Here is a 12201-nt window from a genome sequence, read left to right on the forward strand (position 1 = left end):
TTCATGGACATTCATCGCTTCCGAGGCTCAGCAGCACCACTGGAAAGGCTCCCAGGGACTTACCAGACATGGGGAAAACTGCACAAAAGTGATTCATTTCTGCTAACATTTATGACCCCTTCTGATTTGGGGGATTTGGGGTTTGTTTTCTAATGTCTTGTCTCATCCCAAAGGGATTATCTGATTCAGTAGCTGGATGAAAGGCTTCAGGGGAACCATGTGGCAGCTTCCACACCACGAGAGATGGATCAGGCTGCTGCTCCCCGCCACTGCATCGCCAGGAATCAAACACCCACAGAGTAAAGAAAAATGGAAGGATCCTTCAGAGCCTCCTGGCATCCAGTAAATGAGGGCTGATGTGGTTTATAAGGTTCATGAGAACAGATACAGAGCAGCCACACACGTGCTGCCAGGGGCAGATGTGCCCTACTGGCATTTTCCAGGAGCTTGGAGTCATGGTACAGCAAGAATGGAGTTGCTCTGAGGGAGCCAGAGCAAAACAAGCTTTTTTACAAACAGAATGTGCAGCTTGTCACTGGCAGCTCTGGAGATTTTCTGCTGTGTGATCCCTCCAGCTGAGGGATCCCCTTTGTCCCTGAGAACAGCCCAGCCTGATGGAAAGCTGCTCAGAAAGCAGCTTGTGCAAGCTCACCCAACCTTCCCTTCTCCCTGTGTTGCCTTCTGATGAGTTGTTCTGGAAGGATGTCCAAGTTGCCAGGTGTTATTTCCAGGACTGGAAGTGAAACAATTGACTGAGCTACAGGAGCCCAGAGCTGTTCTGCAGGACAGGCAGAGGAGTGAGCTGGGCACAGGCAGGGGACAGCTCACCTGTCACAGCAGGACGTGGTGCCTGTGTCCCTGCAGAATCCCTCCAGTCGTGTCTGTTCCTTGTAATGCCCCCCACTGCTGGCAAATGGATGGATCTGGGCACAACAGAGAGCTATTTTGGGGACCATTAACATTACATCCTTAATGAGGCTGGAACTGGCCACAGACTTCCAAGCCAAGTCATGAAAATGCCAGTTCAGTGAGCAGCACATCAGGAATATTCTGTGTCTGATGAAACTTTTTTTTAGAAAAATACCATAGGTCAAAATGAGGGAAAGGAGACCCGATTGCCTCTTGCAACCACAGAGCACCACTGATGTGCTGCCAGCTGTCTTAGCACGTGCTATTGATCTCTTGGAGAAGCTTCTGTCAGTTATTAACAACTGTCAGCAATCTCTGCGTGAAATCTTGAAACGAATCTTGGCTGTAGGCGCAGGTTGTCAAACACAGAGCTCTGGGCTACAAGCTTAGAGCTCCAAGTACAAATGTTTTAAAATGTGATTTTGAATAAATGGAAATCAGCCTGGAGAAGAGAGGAGGAGACCTTAGAGCACCTTCCAGTCCCTAAAGAGGCTCCAAAAGAGCTGGAGGGAGACTTTGGACAGAGACATGGAGAGCCAGGACAAGGGGGACTGGCTTCCCACTGACAGAGGGCAGGGTTAGGTGGGATATTGGGAAGAAATTCTTCCCTGGCACAGGATACCCAGAAAAGCTGTGGCTGTCCCTGGATCCCTGGAAGTGTCCAAGGCCAGGCTGGACAGGGCTCAGAGCAACCTCGGACAGGGCAGGGGCTTGGAACTAAAGGATCTTTAAGATCCCTTCTAGTCCCAAATATTCTATAGTTCCATGATGAAATCAGTGTATCAGTTTTGGAAAAATATCCTTGCAGCAGGTGCCCTCTCCCAAATGCCTGCTTATAATTTAATGTTTTTTCTGCAACAATCTTGCCCCAAGTCTTTACTGCCCACAAACCATCCTGTCGCAGCAGCTGACTAAAGAGAGCAGCCACACTGTTCCCAAAACACCTCTTCCAGCTCAGAAAAAAAGTCATGAGAAATGCAGTGCCATCCCCACTAGGAAGAAGTGCATCTCACACCTGTGAAGCTGTGCACACAGCTCTGGGTAGTTCTGGAGCTCAGAGCAATTATACAATTGTGCTCTGTACAGGGAACAAAACAGACATCAAACATGGACCATGCTCAGTTTCACCTCGCATGGCATCTCCTGTTGTATTTCAGTCTGGTGAATCCAATCCTTGCCTTCTATTTTCTTTCTCTGCATCTTCCTGCTTCCACCTCCCCCTGTGTTCTCACAACTCTGCTGCAGTTATTACATTAACAAAATGCAGGGATGAGTCCTGGAAAATAACATTTTATCTGGAGCCACGCCATGCTGGGAAGATGGTAATTTAGTTAATTGAATCCCATCTAAAAGGGAACTGAATCAATATTCCAGCACAGTGCTGGAGCACGTGGCTGGCAGCGAAGTGTTGCCTGGAACACACGTGGTCAAACCAATCTCAGGGCACTGACAGGAGGAGCTTGAATTCGAGTGTTGGGTTTGGGTGACAGAAGCTGCACTCTGAATCTTGTCTGAACACGATTTACAGCCTTGTCTGTGTATTTTGGAAAGCATTGTCCATCAGGCTAGCAGGGAAATGGAAAAGTACTGAGGAAGCAGGGCAGGTACAGCTCCACAGGGCAGGTGTGTGCCAGGACCTGCTCTGCACCAGCACCTCACAGTGCCCTCTGAGCAGGGATGTTCCCTGGGGAGCAGATGTTTGGACAACACATGAGCTCTTCCTGGTGATCCTGCACTGGGGCAGAAAGGGTAAAACATTCCTGGGCATATTGGTATCCACTGCCTCCCTCTTCTAGGAACAAATTTCTATCCTTGAGGGCCAGAGTGATCCATCCTCCTCAGCATTTCTGGTCAAATTGCTCATCCTAGAGAAAAATGACCTCTCAGAGGAGCCAGTTCCCTCATCCCCAGCACACAACTTGCTGTCCAAGCATGAAGCACATTAGCCATGAGCCCAGATGGTTTTAGAAGCTCTCTAGGGAAGGGACCTTGGGGCAGAAAACACACTTTACATTATTTTTACAGCTCAATTAATTGCAACCACCCACCTGATCCTTCTGGGCTGCACGTCTCAGTGGCAAGGGGAGACATCACCTTGTGAGAGAGTCTGGGTTTGTCTAAAACCCAGAGGAGGTGACAGTTTCTGGTGGCAGGGCACCACAGGGGACAAGGTCTGGTGTGTCTCTCCTCTGTGGGAGCGTGGCCAGAGAGTGGCCAAGGGGAAAGAGACAAGTGGGAAGGAGAAAATATCCTCATGTCTGGAGCTTGGACCAATGCAGACAGCACAAACCCTGGCTGAGACACCTTCCTCCTGCTGGCTCCTCTGCTGCCAGGGAATTACAGGCTGGCTGCAAAGTGTCTGTCTTGGGCTGGTGAGGAGCCAGGCTCAGAGCAGATGCTTGGCCAGGGAAGGTCATTAGCATGAGGAAATGGCTGCAGGCCCTTGGTTTGGGCAGTGTCACTTTTCATCAGACAGAGTAGATCTGCAACTAATGCCCCAAGGCCTCAGCAGCCTGTGGCACCACTTCAAGCTTCACTGGGGAAAGAACTGGAGCTGCTGGTCCTGTGAAAGTTTCTTCAGGTTCTGGTGTTCTCAAGTGCTGAGCAATCAGCTCAGCCTCTCCTTGTCAGTCCTGTGCTTCACTGCCAACCACTCCAGGAACCTCTGCTTTCCTGCCCACACTGCTCAGGAAAACTGGTGTTTAAAGGCCATATTCCTTGCACTTACCTGTGTCTCCAGCTGGATTCAACCACTTTGAGGAGCAGTGGGATGTGTCTCTAATCAGGTCACAGCCACAGTACTGCAGGTGCTGTTTCTAAAGGGCATTCAGACCCTCCTGCAAGGATGAATGGGGGAGCCTTGGACATGCACACACAGAGCCAGCAGCTCTCAGGAGATCATTACACTGCTATTTAGTAAGATTCCCCTTTTTGGTGAAGACCCAGATCGATATCTTACTCTTCCCAGAAAGCTGTTCCCATCACCTCAGAGGACATGATTATTTTCAGGCTGATCTGGGGCACTTTGCAGCCAACAGATCCAGGCAGCCTTTACTGGCACAAATTCTCCTGGGGCTGTTTTGGCAGGACTGAGATGCCTTTTCCATGCTGGGAACAGGGTGCACTGGAGCTGCCTCCTCGAGAACCAAGAAGGCTGGAGGGGAGAAATTCTGTGTAAAGTGTGGAGAATTTGATGAAGGACTTGAAGAGGTGCTGGAGTGGGTGAGGAGCATCCTTATGCAGGGAGTGGCAGCAGGTGGGAGCTGTGAGAGCTGTGAGAGCTGTGAGCTGTTACCTGAGCTCTTCAGGGGCTCCACAGGCTGTGAAGAAGCTGCTTCTGTTTAGGATTCGGAGCAGGGAGAGGCTGGCTGATGGAGAGGCTGGCTGATGGAGAGGCTGGCTGTCCTGGGAGATCCTGCAGTCCTGCCTTGGCTGAGCCATCACCTGAGCAGCAGTGGCATCAGCTCAGCAGCAGGGCGGGGAAGCCCTGGCACAGGCTGGCCAGAGAAGCGTGGATGCCCCATTCCTTGGAAACACTCACAGCCAGGTTGGACAGGGCTTGGAACAACATGGTATCCCTGCTCATGGTGCGAGGGCTGGAATGAGATGGTTCTTAAGGTACCTCCCAGCCCAAATAATTCCAGGATTCTGTGATTCCCAGTCTTGCTTTCCCTGTATCAAAAGCACATCAACATCGGCAACTCCCCTGCAGAGCTGTCCCCAAATGGGAGCTCCTGTGCTCCACAGCCAGGTCCTGACCAGGGCCACACACAGCCAGGGGGTGAGTCCTGTGGGGCCTGACCTGCTCACCTCTTCCCAAAATAATCTTCCTTTGCCAAGCCTCCAAGGACAGGGCTGAGTCACCTCCACAGACCTCAAGGCATGCAGGGCAGCCCGGCCCTGGGAATTGTGCAGCTCATTTGTGCAGCTGGGCAATGGAGTCAGCAAAGGGTTAAAGTGCCCCTGCCTCTCCCTTCATAAGCAACACTTTTCCAAGGAACTTTGGATGTTCATAAAGAGTCTTCAGGGATAGACAGCCACAAACTCCCTCCAACTCCCTCAGTGGAGAAAGGAGAGTTAACATCCCCCAGCCCACCACTGGTACACCCTCACTGAGGATGGGGCTGAATCCAGCCTGGAAGAAGACAACCAGACAACCTCTCCCTTCTCCTGTGTTTGTCAAAGCAGGTGTCTGGGATGCAGAGGTGCAGCGCTGTGCCTTGGCAGTGAGTGAGCCTGCCCCAGCCCCATGTGTGCCCCTGACACATCCCTCACCTTCTAAGCAGTGCCAGTGCCACAGCTGAGGCACCTGGGATAACCCCTGTGGGATATTTAGGGAGCCTGGCTCCGAGTGGATGACCCTGGAGGTGGATATGCAGCTGCAGATCCCGGCATGCCAGCCCAGCAGCCCTGCAGCAGGCTCAGCCCGTGCCTGGGACCGGGGTCACAGCCCCTGCACCCGGTTCCATGCCCTGGCCCGAGTGACCATCCCATCCCGGAGCTGCCGTCCCACCCTGGAGCCCGGCCTGTTCCCAGGGATCGTTACCAGGAGCTCGAGTGTTTGGTCGCAAACAGAGCAGGAGCGGGAGCCAGGCGCTCGTGTTTGTGTGCCTGCGGTTGCTCAGGCAACTCGGGGCCAGCCAGGAGCTGCCAAAATCCTCGGTGGCCAGGGCCAAGCCCCCGGCACAGCTGCCCTGGGGCGGCCGAGCCCGCTGTGTCCGGCCGGGCGAGCACCCGAGGGGCTCCGGCCCATGAACACAACCAGAGCGGAGCGTCAGTGCGGACGGGGTTTATTGCAGAGCCGGGTTACAGCGCGGGCCTGCAGCATCCTTTGGTTTGGGCTTCACGAAGGGAGCGGGAGGCCACGGGGGCTCAGGTCGGAGACCTTTGCCGACGGCCAGGCGACGCCAAACTCCCGCGGGATGCGTCCCGGGGCTGGCCAGGAGCGTCCCGGCAGCTCCGGCACAAACGGCCCCGCGGGGCCTGAGCCGAGCGGAGCGGGACAAGCGGCAGAGCCGGGCAGCCTCGAGGGGAGGGCTCCGGTGGGGAGGGAGGGAAGGAGACGGCTGTGGCGTGACTGGTGCGGGGTTAAGGCAGGTCCCCGGCGGGGAGGACGGGCGGCGGTCCCCGGTGGGACGAGGGAGGGCGCCCCGAAAGCCGGGGCTGAGGTAGGGAAGGTGTGGGTGCCGGCGGGGCAGGGGAGCCCTGAGGAGCAGTGCTGTTAGTGCGGTGTGGGGCTGGGCTGACAGCACGGGGGACACGGGAGGGGCGAGGGGATCACAGCACGGGGGGGCACGGACGCAGCGCTGGGGCAGAGCTCGCAGCCCCTCGCTCCCCAATCTCCCCGGCGCCGGGCAGCCGACATCCCGCCAGCCCGGGGCCGGCCCCAGCGCAGCCTCCCGGGCCCCACCTCACGGGCAGCCCCGGGGCTGCGCACCGAGCCCGCGGCCGGCGCGCAGGGACCGGGCCGGGGGCGTCACGGGCACCCGTCCCTACTTTTTGACTTTGGAGTCGTAGGTGCCCGCGTTCTTGTAGGCACTGACGTAGCCGCTGGTGTCCACGATGTTCTCCCGCCCGCTCTTGCCCTTGCCCTTGCCGCTCTCGTCAAAGCGCTCCTTGTGGGAGCCCGTGTACTTGGAGGTGTCCGTCAGCCTCTCCACGGCTCCTACTGTCTTGGCTTTCTGCGGTGGGGAGATGGGACATGGGAGGCAAGAAGAGGCAAGAAGATGCTCCATCCCCTTCCCGCACAAATTCCATCCCTTGCCCCACACAAGCTCCTGACACCCACCAAAGATCCCGCAGTGCCCGCCGTGCCCTATGGAACCCTCAGGTCCCCCCTCACCCAGGGCCATGGGGTCTCCTAGAAAGCGTCTGTGCAGTGGGCAGAGCTCCATCCTCCCCTCCTGATGATCACTCCCGCTCCCTCAGCCCAGGGGCTCCTCACTCACCGTGACACCCACGTTAATGGGCTCCTTCCCTGCCACCAGCTGGCAGATGGCTTCATACGCCTCCTCTTTGCTCTTGTCCTTAAACCTCTTGGGGGCCAGCTCCTCCAGCGCCTTCTTGAACTCCTCGTAGTTGATGACACGGGCTGTCTTCCCTCTGCAAGAACAAAACTCAGGTTGCCACCAGCACGTCTTTGGGTTATGCCTCCAAAGGGGATGAGCTGCATCAGAGAGACCCTGACTTTGTCCTACACCATCCTCGGGTCCCTCACCCGCTTCTGAAATTCAGCTACAGCTGAATGGGCTGGGCTGGGCACAGCTGCACTGAGCTCCAGGAGCTTTTCAGCCACATGCTGTTGAAGTCCCTGTTACCAAACACCAGGGTGCACGGAAGTGCTCTAGGCCTTGGTGCCGGCGTCAGGAGAGGAGTGCATCCATCCCCACTGCTCCCAGCCTGCCTGGGTTGCCCAGCACATTCTCTCCCCTGGCAGGGAACAATCCTCCAGTCAAATTTGGAAGGACATGCACAGAGCATCTCTCCCCTGAGTTGCTGGTCCTCATCTCTAGGGCAACACAGCAACCTGCTATCCTGCACACCAAAAACCTCCCAGTGCTCAGCTCCACCTGACCCAACCCAAATTCCATGGGAATTCCTGGACAGAGCACATGGAGGAATCAGGTTCTCTACCCATCCTTGTTCCCACACCCTAGTGTTGAGCATGAAGCATCATTGTGTCCCCAGGGACCCTAAAAGCAGTTCCAGGAACCTTTCAGCTCTTCAAGCTGCCCCTGTGACTGCCATGGACCACAGTCCTCCCCAAGCTTGGGCATCGGCTGGCCAGGCCCAGGGAAGGGCCACATCCCATGGGACAACCCTGAGCGCCTTCCTCTGCTCCCTGTGGCACCTCTTGAGAGATGGGAACCAGGCAGAGCCAACCAGGCCCACCCCAGTTCTTGGAGCGGGAGCAGGAGCACAATCTCTGCACCAAATCTGAGCCTCCCACCCCCAAATTTGGGTTGATTTATCATTAGGTCTTGCAAAAGCAGCCACATGTCCCCCCTGAAGGTGGGACACTGCAGGACAGCTCCCACAGCTCCGTGACAAGCAGGATGGACAGGGCACACAGCAGGGGTAGCAGAGCTCTGTGGGGACCCCACACCAACCCTGCCCATCCTGCAGAGGCACCCATGTCACTTACTTCACCTTGGAGAAGACAATGTCCACGTCGGTGCTGGTGACGCTTTTGCCGTCGGTGACTTTGCAGTCCTTGCACAGTTTGGCCCAGTTCTTCCCATTCATCTCCTGCCCCGTGGCCTTGGTGTCGCCATAGATGGCGAATTTGCGGAAGCTCTCTTCCAGGGATGCCACCTCAGCATTCCCAGCCATGGGGCTGCAGGACGGGGGCAGACGGGCCCGGCACTACCCAGGCTCCTGCTGGCTGCACGGCAGAGCTCAGCTGGCTGCTCGAGGCCCTCGAGGGCAGGAGGAGGAGGAGGAGGAGGAAGGCTGGCGAGGGTGGAGGCTCTGCAGCAGGATCGGGGCGTTGGCAGCACCTGCGGGCGTGGGGTGAGGGCTGGCAGCAAGCTCGGATGAGCCCTGAGGCTGAAAGCCAAGAACGTGTCCTGGGGAATGGAGGCTCCTGGTCGAGAGCTGTCAGCAGCGAGGCTGCCGGCTCCGGGGCTGGCGGGGAGTGAGTGCATCAGCCTGTCCCCTCGGGAGTACTCTCCGGGAATGACGCAATGCGTCCGCCTTCCTCCCGCTCGCACACCAGGAGAAGCAGCGGCACCGCCGCCTGCCTTCAGCCCCCCCTCTCCCCTGCCTCCATCCCCTGCGCGGAGCTGGCAGCGCCCCAGCCCTGTGACCTGCCCCCAGGGCTGGCCCAAGCGTGATGCCCTGCAGAGTGACAAGCAGCCAACAAGTCTCTGCACCCCGTGGCGGCACTGTTGCTGCTGTCCCATCCCCGCTTGCCATCGGCTCGCCAGCCTCGCCCTGGCGGCTCAGCATCCCTCACCACGCGCCGAGCGCCCACAGCATCTCGGCCAGGACTGGGCACGGCCGAACTCCGGGGAGCTCCAGTACCCAGGGGGTTCTCCGGCACCCCGAGATGCAGAGCGGGTACCACGCCCGGTGGGTGCCCGGGCAGGACAGGCCGGCATGCGGCCCCGGAGCCTCGGCGAGGGCCGGGGAGTGGTCCCTAGGACCGTCGCTAGGGAGGATGGGCGTTGCCTGGCGACCGTCGCTAAGGAGGCGCGGCGGGGCGGGGATGCCGCCGGTCGCCTCCCGGCCTCGTCCTCCCGCGGGCTCCCCCGCCCCGGGCCCGCACGGCCCCGCAGCGCCAGCCGGGGCTCTCCCCGCCCGGCTGGGAGGTCACTGCCGGCGGCTGCGGGGTGCCGGGGCAGCGACGACCCCCGCCCGCCCCGCCCGGGTCTCCTCCCTCCCCGTGCAGTGGCCCCGGGACGGGCACCGGAGGGGCCGCGGGTGCGGGGGGTGCCGGTCGCTCGGTCTCTCACCTCCCGGTCACTCAGTCACCTCCCGGTCACTCGCTCACCTCCCGGCGCCGCGCTCTGAGGCGGGCGGGGGCGGCCCCGCCGCCTGTTTAAGGCGCCGCCATGGAGACGGGAGGGGCCGGGCCGCCCCCGCCCGCCTCCCCCGGGCCGGGCCGCGGCGGGAGCGCCCTCGGGGCGGGGAGACGGAGCCCGGGCAGCGGACCCGGGCCACCTCGGGGACTCTCCACCCCCCCATGAGCCTCTCTGCTTCCCCACGAGACCCTACCGGCACCTGACCGGTCTTTCCTGCGCCCCACAAGGTCTCTCCATCGACCTACAAAGCCCCAGCATTGTCCCACAAGGTCCCTTTAGCACCCCCCGAGGCTCCACAATAACCCACAAGGTGTCTCCACCACCCCCTCAGCACAGGCTCCCCTGGCACCCCGGCTGTGCTTTACCCTACAGCCCTTCCCCCTGCCCCACACAGTCACCATGCCCCCCATAAAGGACCTGACCTCTGGGTGGGCGACACCACGGACCAATGCCTCTGCCCAGGCTGAGGAGACAATGCCAACCCCTCTGGTGTGTCAGGGACCGTGGTGAGCACCTGTGGCCCAGTGAGACACCCTTGGAGCAGCCAGGTGCCAGCACTGCCCACCCTGGCAGCCTGGAGCACGACCACACGCAGGGCTGCCAGAGGGTGCTGCAAGCTGAGGCAGTACCCAAATATTGTGGTTGTCATGGAGCCCCAACACAGCCCACATCTCTTACTCACTGCCCCACCTCAGCTGTTTGCCCAGAGCCTGCTTTGGTCCCAGTGCCCTCCTGGCATCACTCGGGGGTGCAGGGCATCGTGGGTGAGCAGCTGCTGCACCAGCAGGAGCTGTGCAAGCCAGGACACCCAGTGTGAGATTTGCAGCTGCCTTGGGGGTCCTGAGGACAAATCAGCAGCTTTGGGAACCGGGAAGTGGCTCAAACATCAGTCTTTGGCATCCTGTGGTCTGTCTGCCCTGCTCCCTGTGCAGAGAAGCTGCAGGTTAAGGACAAACACAGTGTCCCCATGGCTGAGCTGTCCCAGGGCATCAGTTCTGCTTGTGCACCCAGAGCGCTTTGCTGTGGGGCACAGCCCCAGTGACAACCTCCCTCACTTGGCTGAGGGGTACCTGTTCTCTCCTGGGATATTTTTGCCTGTTCTTGACTGGACAAAGGCATGAGCAACCCATTCACACTGATTCTCTCTTGGATTAGGGTCTGGAGACCTCCAGAGGAAACCACCAGCCAGCTCTGGGAGTTCAGGACTACCAACTTTACCTCTCACTTCAGAGATGAGTGCCAGGGCTCATGCCAGAGGCCCCAGGTGTGTCACAGCCCCTGGCCAGCTGGTCAGACACAAGAAGGACCCCACTTTATTATGGCCCCCAACCAACCCTGTGGCCCCTCAAGAGCTGCTCTTTTACAGCCCAGCCAGAGGCAGGGTGGCAAGGACATCCCGGAGGGGACAGTCCAAAGTGGGAAGGGCAAGTGTGGAGGCTTACCTGATGCCAGAGTCCAGGCAGATCTCTCCAAGTGTTTCTCCTCTCTCCAGTTCATCCTGGTAGAGCTCAGACATGGCCAGAGAGCCTGGGAGCTGCGTGGAGCAGGTGGCACCAGGAGGACTCTCCTGATCCCACATTCTTCCTGCTCCTCATACAATATGAAAGCAGGTTCCAAAGTGCAGAGGGGCATAGGTGACAGTGCCTGGCTGTGGAGTGGGAATTTCAACCAGCCTCTCTGCAGGCCAGCAAGGACCCAGGGGTGTGATCCCACCTGCAGAAGCTGGGAAGGAGCTGTAAACTCTCTGTTTTAAGGATAAGGGAATAACTATTGCCACACTGAGGAGGGTGGTTAAGTCTTGATGAAGGTACAGCCTTATCCTTAGCTTGCCCTGCAGCTCCCCACCAAAGCAGGTGTCTGGCTCTGCTTCCCACTGACGGCTCCAGACAGGAGCCAGGTAATATCAGCTGGAGCACCCAGCAGGACTTGGCAGCTGTGGGCAGCGTGGGAGCCTGGATCCTCGGAGCCAGCAGCAGGTGGAGGAGGAGTTCGACATGTGGGCAGCTCTTCTGTAGGAGCTTCAGCTGGTCCTGGGGCTGCAGAGCCCAAGGAGCCAAGCGATGGCACACGGGGAGAGCCGGGAAAGGGGGGCACTGAGCCACGGCTGGTGAGCTGCCCACGGGGTCGGGTTGAGCAGGTCAGATTTCGGTTCCTAAGGGCTGGGGTTTGTTGTGCGTTTGTTGTCACCGTGACAGCCCTGTTGGGATGGAGCGTGGTCCTCGGCCGGCTCCCGGTGTTCCTCATGCAGCCCGGAAAAGGAAGCCCGGGAGGAGGCTGTGACTTGGTCCGCAGCCCGCGGGACGGACAGGAATTGAGAGGGAGGTTGCACAGGTCCTGTGGTGTGATGGAGGAGCACGCACGCGGCTCAGGGCTCAGCTCGCCGGGGGCCTTTCCCTTCTAATCAAGGTCAGGATGTTCCCAGGCTGTCTCCTGCCCCAGGGACATAATGAGCCGAATACTCCAGCGCTCACCCCGAACACACCGAGGCTCACACACATCTGCATCCCCGAGGTGCAGCTTCGGCTGCTGGGCCGCTTCCTGCTGAGACTGTGTCCCTCTCCCCACTCTCACACAGAGCTCGGAGCGCTGTGACTGCTCCGGGTGCAGCTCAGAGCTTGCGCGAGGGCACAAGCACAACTCTGAGCACCCTCTGGGCTCACCCCCATCCTCTTCGCCCCTCGCTTCGCCCGAGGCTGGGCACCGCAGCCTCCCGGGACTCATCCCGTTTCAGGAATGAGTCTCTGGCTCGGCCGCGTCTGGGGTGGGA

General features: G+C 58.9%; 1 protein-coding gene across 2 annotated transcripts; it reads right to left on the minus strand.

Moving 5' to 3' along the window:
• Positions 1-5683: 5683 nt before the first annotated feature.
• On the minus strand, positions 5684-9494 carry TPPP3 (tubulin polymerization promoting protein family member 3). Of its 2 annotated transcripts, none has more exons than XM_038148464.1 (4): positions 9366-9494; positions 8054-8408; positions 6858-7011; positions 5684-6590 (listed from the first exon to the last, which is right to left on the minus strand). In XM_038148464.1, the coding sequence occupies exons 2-4, from the start codon at positions 8239-8241 to the stop codon at positions 6402-6404; spliced, it is 531 nt and encodes a 176-aa protein (XP_038004392.1). In that variant the 5' UTR covers positions 8242-8408; positions 9366-9494; the 3' UTR covers positions 5684-6401. The 2 variants fall into 2 exon arrangements, with proteins under 2 accessions (XP_038004392.1, XP_038004393.1); XM_038148465.1 differs by having other exon boundaries at positions 8054-8457; positions 9366-9465.
• Between the last annotated feature and the right edge of the window lie 2707 nt (positions 9495-12201).

Source organism: Motacilla alba, chromosome 11, assembly GCF_015832195.1.
Source record: "Motacilla alba alba isolate MOTALB_02 chromosome 11, Motacilla_alba_V1.0_pri, whole genome shotgun sequence".
Lineage (NCBI taxonomy): Eukaryota > Metazoa > Chordata > Aves > Passeriformes > Motacillidae > Motacilla > Motacilla alba.

Excerpts from the sequence above, each read along its gene's own strand:
- TPPP3 (XM_038148464.1), bottom strand. The coding sequence starts at position 8,241 with ATGGCTGGGAATGCTGAGGTGGCATCCCTGGAAGAGAGCTTCCGCAAA. Across the intron at positions 7,012-8,053 it reads ATTGTCTTCTCCAAGGTGAA|AGGGAAGACAGCCCGTGTCA; the intron begins GTAAGTGACATG and ends TTGTTCTTGCAG. Across the intron at positions 6,591-6,857 it reads CCATTAACGTGGGTGTCACG|AAAGCCAAGACAGTAGGAGC; the intron begins GTGAGTGAGGAG and ends TCCCCACCGCAG.